Here is an 18,931-nt window from a genome sequence, read left to right on the forward strand (position 1 = left end):
TAAGTCTTGAGTAGGATGTTGAGCTTAAGTTATCCTAGGCTGTTAGTCCTGGGTGGTAAGAAAAGCATTCAAAGGGGCATAACATCCCTTAATGACTTATTCTTATGAAAGCAGGCAGTGGTGTTGTTATTTACTTATATAGTATCTTAATGGTATAGTTTATCTTATTTGATACTTATAAGTCAGATATTACGTTATAAGTTAGGTATTAGCCCCATTTTATAAATGAGGAAAAAGAGACTTAAAAAGGTTAAATAACTTTCCAAGGTCACAAGCCTAACAGGGAGGGAAGATTCAAATCTTGGTCTTCTGACTACAAACTTTCACTATTCCATGATACAATTATTCCTGGATTAGAGAGGAGAAGACTGGAAGTAAGGAGATCAATTAGGATAGTAGTGCTCTAGGACAAGTTCTTCATGGCAACCCTTGAAATATCGAGGATGACTTTCATGTCCTGCCCCTTCCACCAAATTTTCTGTCCTCCAACTTAACATTTCTGAAGAACAAGTCTCACTACTGTGGATATAACTTACTTATTTTGATACACTTCTACATAGGTACAGTCACAGACTTCATTGTGCTTTTCATCTGGAAAAATAATGCAGTTAATCAGCTTGTATTCTCAAAAACACTTTAAGTCAATCAGTCATTCAACAAGCATTTATTAAGTGCCTACTATGTGCCAGGGAATGTACTAGACCCTGGGTATATAAGCATAAAGAATGAAATGATTCCTATTCTCAAGGTGCTTTCGTTTCCATTGTAAACCCTTGAATTGTTTTGCTTATTTTGAGTCTGGTTCTACTTGTGAGTAGAGAAGAAATCACTCACTTTTTAAAAGTTAATGGCCACTTCCAGGTCACTATTCAGAGACCCTGCAAGCCAGGAAAGCTTTGCTAATTTACCAAACTGGACCTTATAACCAGAAAGAGATTTTTTTGCTTTTCACAGTGGATAGAGTCCTGGGTCTGGAATCAAGAAGATTTGAATTAAAATTTGGCCTCAGATACTTATTGCAGTTTGATCTTAGGCAAGTCATTTAATCTATCTTTGCCTCATTTTCTTCAATTGTAAAATGAGGATAATATAGCACCTACCTTCCAGGTTGTAGTAAGGATCACATGAGATCATTTTTGCAAAGCATTGAGTTTAGTGCTTTGCACATAGTAGGTACTCAATAAATGTTTGTGTCTTTTTTTTCTTCCTTCCTCATGAGTAGCAATGGATCTATTATCTTTTGACAGCAAATGAGAAGAGCAGGAGTTATGATTTCATGAGGTTTTACACACACATACACACACACACACACACACACACACACACACACACACACACACCCTACCCCCTATTTTACCAAAATTCATTGTAAGACTTTAAATAATCCTTTAACCTGTTCAGTAGCCATTCTTCTTCCTCACAATACTTCTATCAGTAGACATAATAAAAACAAGATTATAGTAGATAAACATGACAATAATTATAGTAATATTGTAAAGAACCCCATTTTACTTTATTAATTATCTTTAGATTTTATGATATTTAGAATATTTAGTAGGGCCTGGGTCCTTTAAGTTTAATGGCATCCATAATATTGATATAAATAATAAAAATTATATAATTATATCAATAGATGCTGAAAAGGTTATTGACAAAATTCTATACTCATTCCTGTCAAGACTCTATAAAGCATAAGAATAAATGGATATTTCCTTCATACAGTAAATAGAATTTATCTAAATCTAACAGCAAACATGATATGTAATAGAGGAAATCTAGACACCTTCCAATAAGATCAGGGATAAAGCAAGGATGCTTATCATTTCTACTACTATTTAATAATATAGTGCTAAAAATGCTAGCTATAGAAATAAACAAGGCCAAAAAGAAGGAAGAGGAGGAGGAGGAAGAGAAGAAGAAGAGAAGTTGAAAGAATAAGCACAAAGAGAAAACAAAATTATTACTTTTTGCAAATGATGTATATCTACCAAGATTCATCTAGGGATTATTTGACTCTAATTATAAAACATTGTTTGCAGATAAAAAAAGACAGGCCTAAATAATTGTGAAAAACTAATCGCTTATGGGTAGGGTGAGTCAACATAATAAAATGACAATGTTACCTAAATGAATTTATTTATTTAGTGCTGAACCAATTAAACTCCCAAAAGAATATTTTATAGAGATAGAAAAAAAATGAAATTCATATGATAAACCAAAGATCAAGAATCTCAAGGGTAATAATGAAAAAAACTGGGAAGAAAAGGAATTTATCAGAACTAGATCTCAAATCATACTACAATGTAGTGGTCATTAAAACAATTTTGGTTTTGGTAAAAAAAAAAAAGATACAAAAAAGAAGCCTATCAGTAGAACAGATCAGGTATACGACATACAGAAACAAACAAATACAACAGTATAGCATCTGATAAACACAAAGAACTCATTTAATAAGGGGAAAGGACTCATTACTGGGGAAAATGCTGAGTACATTGGACAGCTATCTGGCAGCAATTAGGTTTAATCCAACACCTCACACTGTATGTGAAGATAAGTTACAAATGGATACATGACCTAGCAATTTGGAACTGTGCCCAGAAAGTCACCAAACTGTGCATACCCTTTGATCCACTTACACTATTACCAAGTCTATACCCCAAAGAAAGTTTTAGAAAGAAGAAAAGGATCTACATGTACAAAACTATTTATAGTAGCTCCTTTTGTGGTAACTAAAAATTGGAGATTAAGTGGATGTTCTATGGGGGAATGGCAAAACAAATTGAGTTTTATTAAGGCAATAGAATATTATTGTATCATAAGTAGAAAATTTCAGAAGAAACTGTGAAGATCATTATGAACTAATGCTGCAAAACTAGGAAAACAACTTATACAATGATAATATTATAGAGAAAAAGAATTTTGAAAAGCTTTAGAATTCTGATCAATGAATCAATAAATCATTAGTACAAAAGAATGAAGATGAAACCTGCCACACCTCCTGACAGAGGTGATGAACTTAATGCAGAAAAAGACAAATATTTTTAGACATGACTGGTGTGGGCATTTGCTTTGCTAGACAATGCTTATATCTATTGTAGAATTTATTTTTTACTTGAAAAAAAATGCTCAGTGTGGAGATGACATGGATTAATTAAAAAGAAAAGAAGCTTGAAAAAAAAGAAACCTGGTAGTACAACGAAGGGAAGAGACATTTACTGGGGGTGAGGGAGTAGGGGAGGAGTGTGAGTGAGTGGATTAGAAATAGCTATCACATACATTTATTTTAAAGTAGCCTCTCCTAAAAAAAAGTTCAAAGTCACCCAGAAAAGGAAAGGGCATAGAGAAATTCTACAGAAATTATGCTCATGACCACTGTAAAAACCATCTGGAGGAAGAAAATTTCAGAGGAAGCCAAGAATTTAACATGGACCACAGTTAAAGATAAAGGAAAATTGTACCTTTAAGTTAAATAGTAGAGACTAGGGTGAAGTCATGATAGCTGAAGAAAAGAAATTTTAAAAGGCAGGCAATGCCTAAGAGCTTATTTGATTGGTTATAGTCCAGGTCTGAATTCAAAGAACTGAGGTGGCTCTGGGAGCTATGAACTAAAAGAGCTGATAAACTCCTATACAGATCAGAGCCTATCACAGCTAAGGCCAGCACTGCCAGTAAATAACCTACCAAGAGCAGCCCCATCCACAGAGGCAGCAGTGGAGAGTAGGAAGCAAAGAATAGCCTAAATGGATTGTCAGCAGTTCTGTGGGAGAGATCCCTGGACATGCATCTTCCCTCCCACCTATGATATGGGGATCTGTGAGAGAGTCCATCCCTATCTATAAGGGGAGAATTTTTTTTCATTATTTATTTTGCTGGACTGTTTAGTTAAATGTCTTTTACTTTGGCTTGAGAATTTGGTTGGTCTGGTAAAAGAAATACTGGTGGGGGCTCAGAAGCTTTAGTTTGTTTTTCTGTGTGCTTTGAACCTGGGGGATCTTTCATCAGGTTCAGGGTTTTATTGCTGGGGCTCGTTAAGGATTTCCATTGTAACCTTAACATTGCTGGGATCTATTCAAGATTTTTACATATTTTTTTCTAGCTGTGATTTTTTTACATATGGTTTTTGCAGATGAGACCAGTGATTTTAAAAACTATCATCCCGTTCTTTCTCAAGATGTCATTGATGTGTTGTTTTTGCATCGCTTAGTCAGATATTAGAGATCTTGTACACAGCAATATAACTTGACTCTCATTAAGTACTGTTGATATGAGGGGTTAACAAATGACTGTGAGGCAGATTGTACTGGAAAGACTCTATGTCATACTGTGGTCACTGTGGGGGTATTATAGGGCATGAACAGGGATGAAGAAGAAGAAACAGTAGCTATGTTTTATAAACTGAGACAGTAGTACATTTCAGCATCCTTAAAGTCATAATTGTTAACGGAATTGTTTGCTAACTAGCGGCTTAATTCCCTACCAGGAGATGGTGAGAATGTTCAAAGACATCATAGTGAGAGAAGAATGGATTGTGGATGATGTGAGAGGCCTTCTAGTGGGCACAGCACCAACCCCAGCAATTAAGGATACAAGAGGAATAGTTATACCATCTATAAAAATCAAAGACCAGGAATACACACCTTTCCTCCACAACCATTGATCTTGTGGCAGTTGTTATTCATGAGGGGAAGACTACCTACTTGTTAGCACTACTATATGGGTCTAAGATGGAAAGCAGAGATCCATCTTAGAGATGCATCCCTTTCCATCCATTGTGGAACATCTTCAACACCTTGCTAGAAACGTCCACACAGATGACACGAGTGACGGGAGACTGATACAGAGACACAGGGATAATTATTAGAGAACCTCAGATGACCTTTTTATATCATTGTGTATGTACACTAACATCTTTTCACCCAGAGGTCATGGGTTTTAAATGTCTATGGATGCGGGGTGGCCAATTTGGCAGCATGAGAAGGAAACCTATGTGAAGTTCCTAGTGTATTTAACTATTATTTTGGGGAATTTATTGTCTGTATGCCATACCACCAAAAATATTTAGAATTTAATGCTATAACACTCAAAATAAATTGAATCAAGTCTTTCCCTCAAAACATTGGCCTATAGATAAGTTCAGTGAAGGAATAACACCTAACCCATCCATAACACTTTCAATCCCACTTTGGCCCTACCAAGTGCACATACTCTTATATTCTAAGATCTGGAGAAATAGAAATCACTTGCCTTGGGTCAGAGTTTTCAGACAATGCCCATTGTTGTAGTTCCAGATTCTTAAACACCCATCTCTACCACCAGTGACCAGCCTGAGGCAGAAGTAAGGTTTATTCATTAAGATCCGAGACCAAGAGGTTCAATGACAATTCTGAGTTGAATAGAAAATTGAGAATGACTGTACCTTCTCCCACTGGAATCAAAAGTCAGGCAGGTGATTTCTGCATTGCCATGAGCTCCAATAAATTCAGACAATAACATTCCTGTTTCAAAATCCCACACTTTAATCACCTATGTAAGGGAAAAAGAAAGACTGAGCAAAATGTTTGAAATAGGGATTACAATGATTACAGATATAAAAGGAATTTCCATTTAAAGACAAGAATCATGGAGGTCAAAACCAAAAAGAGATACCAGCTTTAGCTATGGTTTCCCAAGAATAGGCTACATTAGTGAGAAGGTTAGAAGGTTTCAGTCATTTTTTTTTAAAGAAACCGTAGGGTAAAAAGGATCCAACTTTCTCTGCTTGGTGGAGACAGCATCTGAATATATTTGAATCAATACAAATTGTAGGCATTTCCCTAATGAAGATGTAGAGAAATGGGAAAGCTTCCCACTTTTTAATTTTATTCTTTTCATTCGTATTTTTTATTATTTTTATTTTCTGATATATTTCCCCTTTCCTCATTCCCCTAGTCAAAGGGCTATCACACATAACAAACTTTTTAAAATCAGTTCAGCAAAACTGACCAATACATCAGCCAAGTTGGACAGTGCATGCAGTGTTCCATACCCATAATCCTCTAGCTCTATGAAGAAGGGCAGGAGATGCATTCTCATTTCTTCTTTAGTATCAAGCTTGGTCATTATATTTATATAATGCTCAGTTTCAATTTTTTGTTATTGTTCTTTCCATTTATTTTGTTATAATGGAAGGTTCTACTACTTTGAGTCAGGTCATATAATTCTCATGATTTTCTGCATTCATCACTTTTTACAGCACAGTAATATTCAATTACAATCATCTAAAATACCTTTTTAGCCACTTCCCAATTGATGACATCCACCTTGTTTCTAGATTTTAGAACATTTCCCATTTTTTGAGAGGTGATAGTGGTACTTGTGGGGGCAGCAGTGGTAGTGGCATTTTCTCCTCCTATGATGCTTGACACCATTCTACCTTTTGGCTATATCCACTCCTGATCAGATATCACTGTCTTTTTTTCACTACTTGATTTTTTTAGCATCCACTGCATCAGATTAGGGGGCCAAAATTAAGCAGGTTTAGGTAGGACCATTTCAAAAGCAGCTGGATGGCCACTTATCTCTAACTGGGAAAGGAACTAGCTACCCCCAAGATCAGCTTCCCAAGGTAGCCAAAGGGACCAAAGCCCTTAAGATGATAAATCTTAAAAAAAAAGTAATCCTTTGTCAGTTTACATATTTTCATAAATATTAATAGCACGATTCTCATCTACCATTTTATAATACAAGTATGGCCTCCAGTGGCATTCCAAATAAGAGTTGTACAAGTCACTCTCTTTCTCTGCATGCATTGCAAAATATTATAAATAGATCTCCAGCTGAGAAAGGCCTCATTTCCTAGGTCACCCTATAAAGCAGAGGCTGCCTTGGCACATTATAGGTAGTTATACCTACAATAAATTCCTTTAATTCTATTTACCCTGCTTTAGATGTTGTGAATTATATCATTAGCAAAATAATTTGAACAAGATGGTGCATTCTTAAAACCCTAGTATGGGCTGGTTTAGTGAAAAGAGCCCTGGGCTCAGAATCAGAACACTTGAATTTAAAATTTATTTCTGACACTTCTTAGCTATATAACTCTGGGCAAGTCATTTCAATTCTCTGAGCCTTGGTTTCCATATCTACAAAAATAGGGATGACAACATAGTACTACATACATCATGGAGTTATTGTGAAGCAATTAAAACATTATATGGTGGAGCTATTATAACATAAATCTGAGTTATTACAATCCAACAAATATTTATTGAGTGCCTATTATATGTCTACCATTATACTAGATATTGCTGGGAATGTAAAAAAAAATAACACATGGTCTCTGTCCTTTAAAAGCTTAGAATCTTAATCATACCACATTTATATAGTGTTTGAAGTTTAACAAAATGGTTTTCTCACAACAACCATATGAGGTAGGTAATTCAAGTAATCCTAACTGATTATCTTAACTTATTATTATTCCCCTTTACTACTGTACTACTGTACCTTCCAGACAGATTGAGCTTCTTACTGTTTCTCACACATAATGTTCTTCTCCTAGCTTTGTTAGTCTTTTCAAAGAACAGGTTTTTAGATTGATCATTTCTATATCATTTTTATTTCAAATTTATCTATTTTTACCATTTTGTGCTTATTTAGGGTTTTCTTTTTTGTTAGCTTTCCAATTTTTTTGAAATGAATATTCAGTTCATTAATTCTCTCTCTTTCTATTTTGTGAATGTATGTATTTAGTGATATAATTTATCATTTTCTAGGGACTGCTTTAGCTACTTTCTAGAAATCTGGTGTGTTATTTTATCATTACCATTTTCTTTTGGTCAATAGGCAATAGTCAAACAACACTTATCAACCTACTCTGGGCCTGTACTAAGCACTGAGGATACAAATACAACAAAGAAAGACAGTCTGTGCCCTCAAATAGTTTAAAATACAATGGGAGAAGATGACACACAAAAGCTGGAAGGGAAGGGACTCCATGTAAGAGCATAGAAGAGAAGTCACAGAATTCCCAAAGTAGTGCAGTCAGCTGGAAAATGAAATGTCTATCCTGAGTTTCCTTCTTAAATGGGTGTTTTGGAGTTCGTTACTGTGCCTTTTAACCAGAGAGACAGAGGATAGTGATAAGGTGAGAGTACTAAGGGTGATTCAGTCTTGCAAGAGAAGAGGTTTTCCAGTGATGGGGTTACTGGAGTGTGGTGGAGAAGTCAGGGAAGGGAAAAGGGAAGAGAATACACATTTATATAGCACTTACTATGTGCCAGGCACTGTATTACATACTTTACAAATATCTCATTTGATTCAAGAAGTCCCAATGTAGTGCAGTCAGGTGGGAAATGATTATTCATTTTTCATAATATTAATTATTCCTATGATTTATTCTTTAACCTATTTATTACTTAGTATTTAATTATTAAGTCTCCATTTGTATTTGTGTTTTTTGTTTTTGATCCCTGAACTGATTACTGTTTTTATTGTTAACAGTCTACAAAGCATGTGTTTACTATTTCGGCTTATTTTACATTTATTTGAAATATATCTTTGCCCCAATATATGGTCAATTTTTGTAAAAGTTTCATATTCTACATGAAATATGTACATTCTTTAGCATCTCCATTTAGAAGATGCCATAAGTCTTTTTGCTCTAATTTCTCCAGCAATTTGTTCAATTCTCTCTTTTGTTTATCTTTCTGTCAAATTTGTCCAAAACCGAGAGAAGGGACCTTAAAGTCTCCAGCTATTACTGTATTGTTGTCTATGTCTTCTTATAATTCCATTAATGTTCCTTTTATGAATTTAGATGCTAAGGCATTTGAAGCAATATTGATATTCATTGGTTGTCTATGGTTCCTTTCAGCAATATGTAGTGTCTTTGTTTAACTCTTTTTATGTTTTGAAGTTTTGTTTTTGCTTTGTCTGATACAGTGATTACAACTCTTTGCTTTTTTTGCTGTCATCTAATGGATAGTCAATAGCGTTTCAGCCCCTCATCTTCATTCTGGGTATATCTTTTTAGTTGCATTTCTTGTCAAAAACAGATTGTGAAATTTTGTTCTAATACAATTTGTCACTTTCATTTTATCAAATTGTTTGAATACATTTACATTTAAAGTTATGAGAGTTAGGTCTATATTTTCCTTCATTTGTCTCTAATATCGTTTTTTTTTTAAATTAGGATTTTGTTGTTGTTCCTCTTCCTCTGTAAAGACAGTTCTTTATATCTTCAGTTTTTTTTTTAATCTTCTTTAAAGCAACCCTATTTCCATGGGCTTACTTCCTTTCACTCTCAATCCCCTTCCCAGATGATCCCACTTTGTTTGCTAACCTTTCCCTAGTTTTGAAGTTTTATTTAACTTATTCCTTTTTCTTTCTTCTTTTTGCCTAGTTCTCTAATTCTTCTCTTCCCCTTCTTTTTTCCTCCCAGCTAAGTAGTAAAGTAAAATCCCTCTTCCTTTCCTCATTTTCAACTTCCTTTGTTAGTTTCTAAATTTTTCTGTGTCTTTTTATAAAAAGGATTTCCTTCCCTCATTTTTCTACCTTTCTCTCTGTTTTAGACTTTTATTATGCCATTCATAGTCCTTATGCCTATTTATTCCTTCTTTAATCTCTTAATAATGCCTGCCTGGTAATAAGCACTTTATAAATTCTTTTTGGCTAACTGACTGTATTCTCTTTCATAGAATTAAAGCTTCCAAGGTACCTATTTTGAATTCCCTATTCTAAATAATTTCATGTTATTTCTTTGTAAATCTTACCTCCTCTTTTTTCCTCTTATGTTTCACTTAGCCATATGAGTTTCTACAGGAGATAAAGAGGATAGAAGCATTGCCTCACAGTAGAAATTTTTCTATGTCCCTGATTGTATGGTTAATTGCTAACCCTTATCCTCATGATTGTTTTTTCCCCATTTGCCTCTCTTCGTTCATGCCATCTGAACCTTCTGGATGTCAGGAGCTCTGTTTCCCCTTTTCCTGTCACAGAATGCTGTCAGTGGAGGCACCACACTTAATAACAATAAAAATATTAGTTAGTATTTATATAGTCCTTATAATCTCATTTGAGCTCCACACAACCCTGTGAGGTAGGAGCTATTATGATCACCATTTTACAGTTGAGAAAACTGAGACAGAGGTTTATATCATTTGCTCAAGGTCATACAACTAGTAAGTGTCTGAGGCTGGATTTTAACTCGGACTCAAGATCCAGTATTTTATCCACTGAGTTTCCTCTTTCAGAGGTAATGGTCTTTTTAATAACCAAATCCCTCCAGACTATAGTCATTATAACATCTCCATCTCTTGCATTGGTTCCCAAAGTGGGCAATACCACACCCTGGGGAGCGCTGGAATGATCCAGGGGGAATGGGGGGGGGAAGCGGTAGTAGCCTCCAGCAAAGCAAATTTCAAAAAAAAAACATTAAAGTCTTAAAGAAAGTAAATTCCCATGGGGGGGGGCTGAGTAATTTTTTTTAAAAAGGGGTGGTAGGCCAAATAAGTTTAGGAACCTCTGCTAAAGTACCTTTCTTCTTCTGTGACAGTGCTCTTCAGGGGGATTCCTTCACGCTACTGAATTGAGATCTCTCCCTTCCCTCTCCCCCTTCCCCCCCCCCGCCCCATCCCTAACTCAATCCTTCCTTTTGCCACCTTACCCATTCTCCAGTTGGACTTCTTTTTCCTAAGAGATTACAAGAGTTTCTTTCCCTTCATTGTTTATCATTGACTTCATCAGAATATATTGCATTTGCCTCTATATTCTACTTTCCATCTCCTCTTTCAAATATGTACTCTCTCATTCTGCAGTTTACTCACACACGCACACAAAACCCCAAAACAGAACATTGTTCCTACCTGTTGATGGGGCATTGTAAGGTTTAGCCCATGGTGTTTCAGTTCTATTCCTCCACCATAACTTCTGTTTAGATTCTGCTTTCTTCTTTATCTCCTTGTGCACTTTTTGAAAGAAATCTCTTACTGGTCTCTCTATTGCTATTGTTATTGTTTTTAGCCCTATAGGACAGGGTGTGCTAATGAATGTTTCACACCTGGATGTCTAAAAAAAGAGTATGAATGACATATTTTTAAGCTTAATCTGAATTAATAACATTTTCTATATCACTTTCTTAAATCTAGAAATCAACAAAACAATAAGGCCAGTCTTAGTACTTACTGATTTCCAAGTTATAAATGTTTATATTCAAAATTAAAAATTGTCTCTCAAGAGGCAGTTTAAACTGTACACCCCAACCCATAGATGTCTTTCTCTTTCTGTTTTTTTTCTCTTTTTTTGGGGGGGGTAACTTATTTAGTTATTACTTCCTTGGATACTATATTTGTTTGCCTTTCTTGTGTTTATGTTGTCTTAGATGTTTGCAAAGCAAATAATCTTCTCATGTCTTTTTTTTGTCAAGGAACATTTCAAATTATTTTCTTTTGTTAAATATCTATATTTTTCATTAATTAGTAGTTTCAAGTTTGCAAGGTATGTGATTTTTTTGATATTATATCTGAGTTCCTGTACTCTTCAGAACACATTATTCCATTCACTTTTGAGGTTTCTTGTGAATGCAGAATAGTTTTTTGTGTTATCTGAATTTCCTTTGCTTTAAATTTAAAGGTCTTTCTTTTAGTCACTTGTAGAATTTGTTGTTTGTCACTGAAATTTTTCAATTTAACCATTATTTGTCTTGGAGTTTGCAACATAGCATTTTTTTATTCTTTTGGAGGTAATCTGTGTATACTTTTGATTGGCATTTTGTTTTCTGTGTTCAGAAGTTCTGGGCATTTGCACACATTATTTTTTTGCATCATATTATTCCAGTTTTTTTGACTTTTCATGTCTTTTGGTAAGCCTATAATCTGTGTATCATGTCTTCAAGAGCAGTGTGTTTTGCCTGTGCAGAGATCATGGATTTTTTTAATGTTATTGCATTCTGCTTCTATTCTTCCAGACTGTCCTTCACTTTTGTGTATTTGTATTCCCAATCAATTGTTCTCTCTTTCATTTCTTTGTTCAGATATGCTACCTTGTATTCAAGTTTTTTTATTCTGTCACTTACTTCTGCTGTGCAGGCCACAAGATCTGCTTTTATAATTCCTATTTCTCTCTTGAATCATTTGGGAACATCTTACTGTGGTTCCATGTTCTCTTTGGAATCCATAGGGCCCTTTACCTGATCAGGTATTGATTTATTTTCCTTTGTATTATAATATTTATTTAGAGATGCATGAACTCATTTAGATGATCTGGAGAACATTTTCTCTTCTGTTATTAATATCTTCTCTGTTGGTTTATATGCTTGTACTCAAATTTTTAAACTGATTTTTCTTCCTCCTGAGATTTTTAGAAATTTCCATCTTTTTTTCCTTATATTCCCTTATTGCTCACTTTCTAATTCCTTCCTCTACAGTGATAGATTCCCCCTAGGTGGGCTCTCAAAGTTGTCTCAGCCTACTCCCATGCTAGGGAAGTCACTTTTCACTGGCCTCAGTCTCTGCTCCAGGTGACTGCAGGGGAGGGCAGAACCCACTTCAGCTGGATGCCAGTCTTCTTTCCTTCAGGTCTGGTACCCTTGTCCCAGTCTCCTCTATTCCTTAGTGCTCTGGCTGTGCTACTATAGAAGAACATACACTGCAATCCCTGGTAGAGCAACCCCCTCCCCCCACTTTGCTATACCTCCACTGTTCCTCATTGAGTTGAGTTCTATTGTTTGTTGCCACAGAATTGTGAGGAGAAGGCAAAGGTGGATGAAGGGGTGTTCTGGTAGCTGCAGCAAGGAGATTCCTGAGTGGCTCCTAAAGCACAAGCCTATGGGTGCTGTTGTACACAACATGCTAGAGCATGGAGGCCAGTAGGGAAGGGAGGTACTGAGTAAGCATATTAGAGGAATAGCCTTCTCTGCTATTAATTTATTAGACTATTGACTCATTTGGGTTCTTAGTGGATTAGTCTATGGAGATGGCTATTATTACTTTATCTGTTGTGCATAATTCTTATTTTGGAGACATCTGAAAGGATGTAAGGACTGAGAAAATTTCTAGTCTGCCACCTTTTTGGCAATATGACATATAAGTCTATAAAGAGCTTTAAATGCCAAACAGAGTTTATATTTGACAGGGAGCTACTGGGGTTTATTGAGTGTTTGTGTGCAGAATGGGGAGAGTGACATGGTCAAATCTCAACTTTAAGAGAATCATTTTCACAGTAATATAGAAGATGGATTGGATTAAGGAAAAACTTAAGGTAGACAGACCAACTAGGAAGCCATTATAATAGTTCAAGAAAGAGGTGATGAGGGATTAAATTACAGTGGTGTCCATGTGGGTGAAGAGGAGGACTGGAAACAGAAGAAATTTGACAAATGATTAGATATATAGGGTGAGTGAGAATGAGGAGCCAAAGATGACATTGAAATTGCAAATCTGGGGAGACAGTAAAAGGGAAATTTAAAAGAGAAGGATTTGGAAGAAAAGATAATAAGTTCTGTTTTGGACTTGTTGAGTTTGAGGTGTCTACACCTTAAATCTAGTTTGAAATGTCCAATTTTGGTAATTGATCATATGACTCTAAACCTCAAGAGAGCGCCAAAGAGTCTATGTATACACACATATGTATTTACATGTGCATACATGTACACATACATACCAAAATAGATAAATATAGGAATCATATTCAAAGAGATTGTAATTAACTCTATGGGAGTTGAAGAGGTATCTAAGAGAAAGGGAGTGTAGATTCAAAGGAGAGGGGCTAAGATAGAACCTTGGGGGAAACTCACAGACATGGGTATGATGTGAGTGATGATCCAGGAAAGGAGACTGAGAAGGAACAGTTAGGTAAGTGGAGAATCAGGAAAGCGCAGTATCATGAAAATGGGAAAACTTTGGCACAGACAAGTTAAGTGACTTGACCGTTGTCATTTAGGAAGTCATATAGCTAGTAAGTGTCCCACTTGGGACTTAGCCCCAGGTCTTCTGATTCCAAGTTCAGTGATTTCTCAATTACACCAGTGTCTCCTATCCCATTTGAATATAGGGATCCATTTTTAAATTTAGAAAAGTATTCTGAGCATCCCCACGCAGAATTAGTTGTACTATTAATATCAATTATTGAGAAAATCAATGATGACAAGCTACTCTGATTCAGTAATATCTTTAAGTGAATTTTTATATTATTGGAGTTAGTTGTACTATTAATATCAATTATTGAGAAAATCAATGATGACAAAAAGCTATTGTGATTTAGTAACATCTTTAAATTTTTATTTTATTAATCAAAATATCTGCATGCATTTGGAAACAGTAATATATATATGAAGGAGACAGTATTCAATCTACAGATGGCATGTTCACTTAGTTATCATACATATTGAGTCACACTACATATTTTGTCAGAGCTGAATAGAGATCAAAATGACAGTCTTGTGTGCACATATGGATTCACAGACCCCCTATTTTGAAGGCTGAGACCTCTGTGTTCTATGGGGTTCTTACTCCACAAAGTCCTTATTCCATAGTGACTCTATAGAAGCAAGAGGTCTTCAGCCTTCAGCCTTTTGTTTGGGGATCATTGCACTAGACCATTCTGTTTCTATAGAGGATGATACTTAAGGCATAAGCAGTATAAGACAGAATACAACCACACATACCCCCTACCTCACACCATTAATTGGTTTAGCAAAAAAAAAAAGTATTTAAAATGTGTATTAAGTGAAATAATCATATAGGAAACATTTGGCTATGATGATTCAATTTGTCTTGTTAGCATGGTACAGTAAAAAGGACATAGAAATTCGAGTCAGAAGATCTGGATTCAAACAGCAAATCTGCCCCTTACTGCCTATATGACCTGCCCAAGGTCTCTGAACCAGTTTTTTCATCTATAAAATGCAGAGGTTGGACTTGCTGAACAGCTCTAAATCTATGAGCCCAGTATGGAGTCTATAAGCACCATGGGTAACTAGGCTGACGACATCATAGTGGGCTTTGGTAGTAGTGTATTAAAGGCATCATGGAGAAACTGCTGATTGTGACAATTCATTTTAGTATCATCCTTCTAAATGCCCAAATATGTGGTATAGCACCACATAAAGGCAGGAATGGGGAGAGATTGAGGAATCTAGGGTAGTAAGGAAGGCTTTGTGGAGGGGATGAGACTTCAGCTGGGCCTTCAAGGTTCAACAGGATTTGGATAGAAGTGAAAGATGAGGGGCTTCAAAGCATAAGAAAAGGCATAGAGGAAGGAATGAGCATAATCTATCTGGGGACAGTGAGCAGACCGGTTTCACTAGAATGGATAACACATGTTAGAGCATTTGGAGAAAAATAGTTTATTATATTTACAAGCTCAAGAATGTACTGGAAAGTAGTTGCTTTGAGGTATCTTGGGATGGAGCCACGACCTCAAATAGACTCTGGTCAACAGACCAGATAATCTATTGAGAGAATTAATAAAAAATGTGATGCTTATTGACATTACTGTTCCGCTAGGTGGACATATGGCAAGAACATATGCAGAGAAAATATAAACGTGTGTGGCTCTGGGAGAAGAGCTGAAATAAATGTAGAGATAAGGAGGCCTCAGCAAAGCCAATTATTTTGGAAAGTAGGGTATTTGGGCCTATATACAAAACATTATAAGAAGCAAGATTCATCCTATACTGATATTTATTCAAAGGGAAGGACTTATAGCTGCCTGCCACAGAAACCACAAAATAATTCATTTCAATGAGAGGTGACTAAAGCTCAACCTAAGTAATTAAAGCTACCCTAATCAGTTCTTTTGCTCACTGCTGTCCTCCAAGCCTCCATTTGTCCCTCCTGACACCCCCAGCTGTTGAAATCCCTCACTTCCTTCAAGGTCCAACACAGGTGCCACCTGTTCCATAAAGCCTTTCTTGGTGCCCTCAGCTAGAAGTGATATCCCCTCCTCATTCCTCTCTAGACTGAACCTTGGACTTCTCTACATTCCCCAGAAACTTCTTCATCCTGGAAACTCACTCCAGACCTGGAATTTACACACTGGACGTACCCTCCATCTCTGCACCCTCTGTCTGTGATTAAATGGCTCCTCCCAGAACTCCCATTGAATGATGGCTCCCAGACCAGTCACGTCTCCATTCCTTTCCAGGCTGTATTTTGTACTTCAGACTTCCTCTGTTGTGGCCCCTTCTCAGGTTCCTTTCTCTCCTCACCCAACCCACTTACTTTTCAGCTTCCTTTAGCACATCATCTCCCATTAGAATGTAAGTCCTTTGAGGGCAAAGCTTATATTTGTATTCCTACTACTTAGCACCAGTAAGTGCTTAATAAATACTTGCATTGTTTTTGTTTTTTGTCTTTCAATTTCTTCATACTGCCCTGTTTGGATCTTTCCTATTCACTTATGTTCTTACTTGTATTATAGTTATCTGTGAAGGTATTTTTATTTTAATATTTTTTGTTTTGGAAAATATAATTATTTTTAATAAAATATTTATGTTATCATGTAATGGATTTAATATTATTTTTAAAATAATAAGTATTTTAAATTTTTGTCAGTTTTATTTATAATATGGTAAATATTGGTAGATACAACTCAAATAAACAAACACTCTTTTTTGAGTATAAAGGAGCCCTCAACAGTTTTTAGAAGTATAAAGGAGTCCTGACACCAAAAAGTTTGAGAACCTCTGTGCTACACCATATTGTTTCTCTAATGCATCTGTTGTTAACTAAATAAGGTCTGTGAAAATGGAAATTGCCCCAAATTACTCACTGCCTCTGGTAGTCATTGACATGGTGGCCATAGGTAGAATACTAAGATCTTCAAAGACAGCACCTTCTATTTCTTTTTCTATACTTCATAGGGGGATAAAGGGTGAGCTCATAGCAGTTGCTTGAGAAATAATTCCTTGGTTTCCCCTGCTTTAGTCACTAGGTCTTCTTGCTCAGGTTTCTAAGGGGAGTCTTGGCTGTGAGAGTCTATGCTGGCTACCTGCATCCCATACTCTAGGTGCCTCACCACTCAGAGATATCATTACCATTTTTGGAATGACCTGATACTTACAGACCCTTCTGAGCAGCTAACCACGTGTCCAAATGTCTTGTTGTATCTGCAGCACACTATGGGCTCTTTGTGAGAAACCACCAGGTGAGGCTCAGGGAGAGCTCTAGATCATGAAAAACAAAATTAAGTCATGAAAATCAATCTGGAGGCTTCCTCCCACACCATCATATTTATTCTGTGACTTGGGTCACCCTTCCATCCACCTCCAAAATGAATGAAGAAGACCTGGGATCTGAGAAAATGCAGACTTTTGGTACATTGTACTTGCTAAACAGTATGAGACAAAAATCTGAGTTCTCTCTGTCTCTCTCTCTGTCTCTGTCTCTGTCTCTCTCTGTGTAACTCTCTGTCTCTGTCTCTCTGTCTCTCACTCTCTCTCACTCTCTCTCTAGAGAGACAGAGACAGACAGACACATAGACAGAGACAGAAAGACAGAGTCAGAGAAACAGAGACAGACAGACATATAGACAGAGACAGAAAGACAGAGACAAGACAGACAGAGACAGGGAGACAGAGAAAAACAGAGAGACAGAGACAGGGGAGAGAGTGTGTGTGTTTATGTATGTCTGTATGTGTACCTATGATAATGGAGGTGGGGGAACACCACATTTCCATTGTATCCATTCTCTTTCAGATCAAGATTCAATGCACATCCAGTAATTACTTTCCTTTTCTCTGGTCCTATAATACAAGTAACATTGACCTACTTTTTCCTTCATTCTCCCATATATACTCCTTGAATTTGGCTTCACTCCAGATTCACTCATTTTTCCACTCCTCAACTCTCTACAGGATCCTTCCATCACTGTTCTATCACCGTGTTCTATGTATAAACTGAGTCCCTCTCATACCTCTCAACTAGCTCTTATTCCCACTAGTGTTCCACGTCACTGTGTCCTGACAAAGGCATTGTGATCACCAATAACTATGCCTCAGTCTTTGTTCCTTCTTGATGATCCCCCATCCAGAACAGACTCTCAATTCCTAACAACCATACATCAGCTCTGAAATTTCTTCCTGACTCCATAAAATAGGCTCACAGAATAACAATCTCTTGCGAGGGATACAAGGTGACATTTGGTGCTTGTGAAACTTTAAACAAACACAAAAGGCGGTTTCTACAGGGATCCAGGCCAAGAGTATTATACTGACTAAGAAAAACTAGTCAAAGGTTGAGGCAAGAAAAGGTTTGAGGAAAATGCCAGTCCAGAAAGGTATGATATTTAAGCAAATTTTACATTAAGAAGGCATGATTTTAAACACATTCTCTTAATCATTAATAATAGCTTGCATGTATCTAGTCCTTTAATCTTTGCAAGGCATTTTAATATGCTATCTCATTTGATCTTCACAAGAGTCTTGTGAGGCAGTACAATTTTATAGATGAAGAAACTGAGTCTGGGGAGGTTAAGTGACTTATCCAGGGTCACAGAGGCACAGTCCGTGTCTGAAGCAGAATGTGAACTTAGACCTTTTTGACTCCACTGTTGCACTCAGGTAGGTAGAGGGTGAAGTTCTGACAGGTAGAGAAATAAAGGCCTTTATATAAGAAACTGACCCATGAGTTACACCCGATATCTATATGGAGGACATTAATGGAGAGATACCTACGAGAAGAACCATAATGAGAATGCATCATCAGTGGAAGCCAAAGAAAGACTGATGGCCAGAAAATAAACTCAGGACTAAGAATGAACAGAAGCAATGATCTTCTAGTCTTGGCAAGTTACCAAGACAATAGAGCAGGGCTCAGACAGGGCCATGTGAAAAGCTATTGTAGCAAATAGCAACAGACAAGACATCTACAACTGATGTTCAGGAAGGAAGAAAGGAAACAAGCATTTATAAATTGCCTACTGTGTGTAAGCCCTGTGCTAAGTGTTTTTCAAATAT

At 36.4% G+C, this 18,931-nt stretch overlaps 1 protein-coding gene across 1 annotated transcript in view; it reads right to left on the reverse strand.

Annotated features, from left to right (window-relative positions):
- LOC114054412 (WD repeat-containing protein 49-like) overlaps positions 1–18,931 on the reverse strand; it is a 142,445-nt gene that overhangs the window by 25,871 nt on the left and 97,643 nt on the right. The window contains exons 7-10 of the mRNA XM_027877599.1: positions 17,038–17,140; positions 5,417–5,523; positions 5,245–5,324; positions 537–591 (exon numbers count right to left, since the gene is read on the reverse strand). Of these exons, the coding sequence (XP_027733400.1) occupies positions 537–591; positions 5,245–5,324; positions 5,417–5,523; positions 17,038–17,140 (345 nt within the window). The remainder of the gene's footprint in view (positions 1–536; positions 592–5,244; positions 5,325–5,416; positions 5,524–17,037; positions 17,141–18,931) is intronic.

The sequence above is a fragment of the Vombatus ursinus genome, unplaced genomic scaffold, assembly GCF_900497805.2.
Source record: "Vombatus ursinus unplaced genomic scaffold, bare-nosed wombat genome assembly UNPS02014813.1, whole genome shotgun sequence".
Classification (NCBI taxonomy): domain Eukaryota; kingdom Metazoa; phylum Chordata; class Mammalia; order Diprotodontia; family Vombatidae; genus Vombatus; species Vombatus ursinus.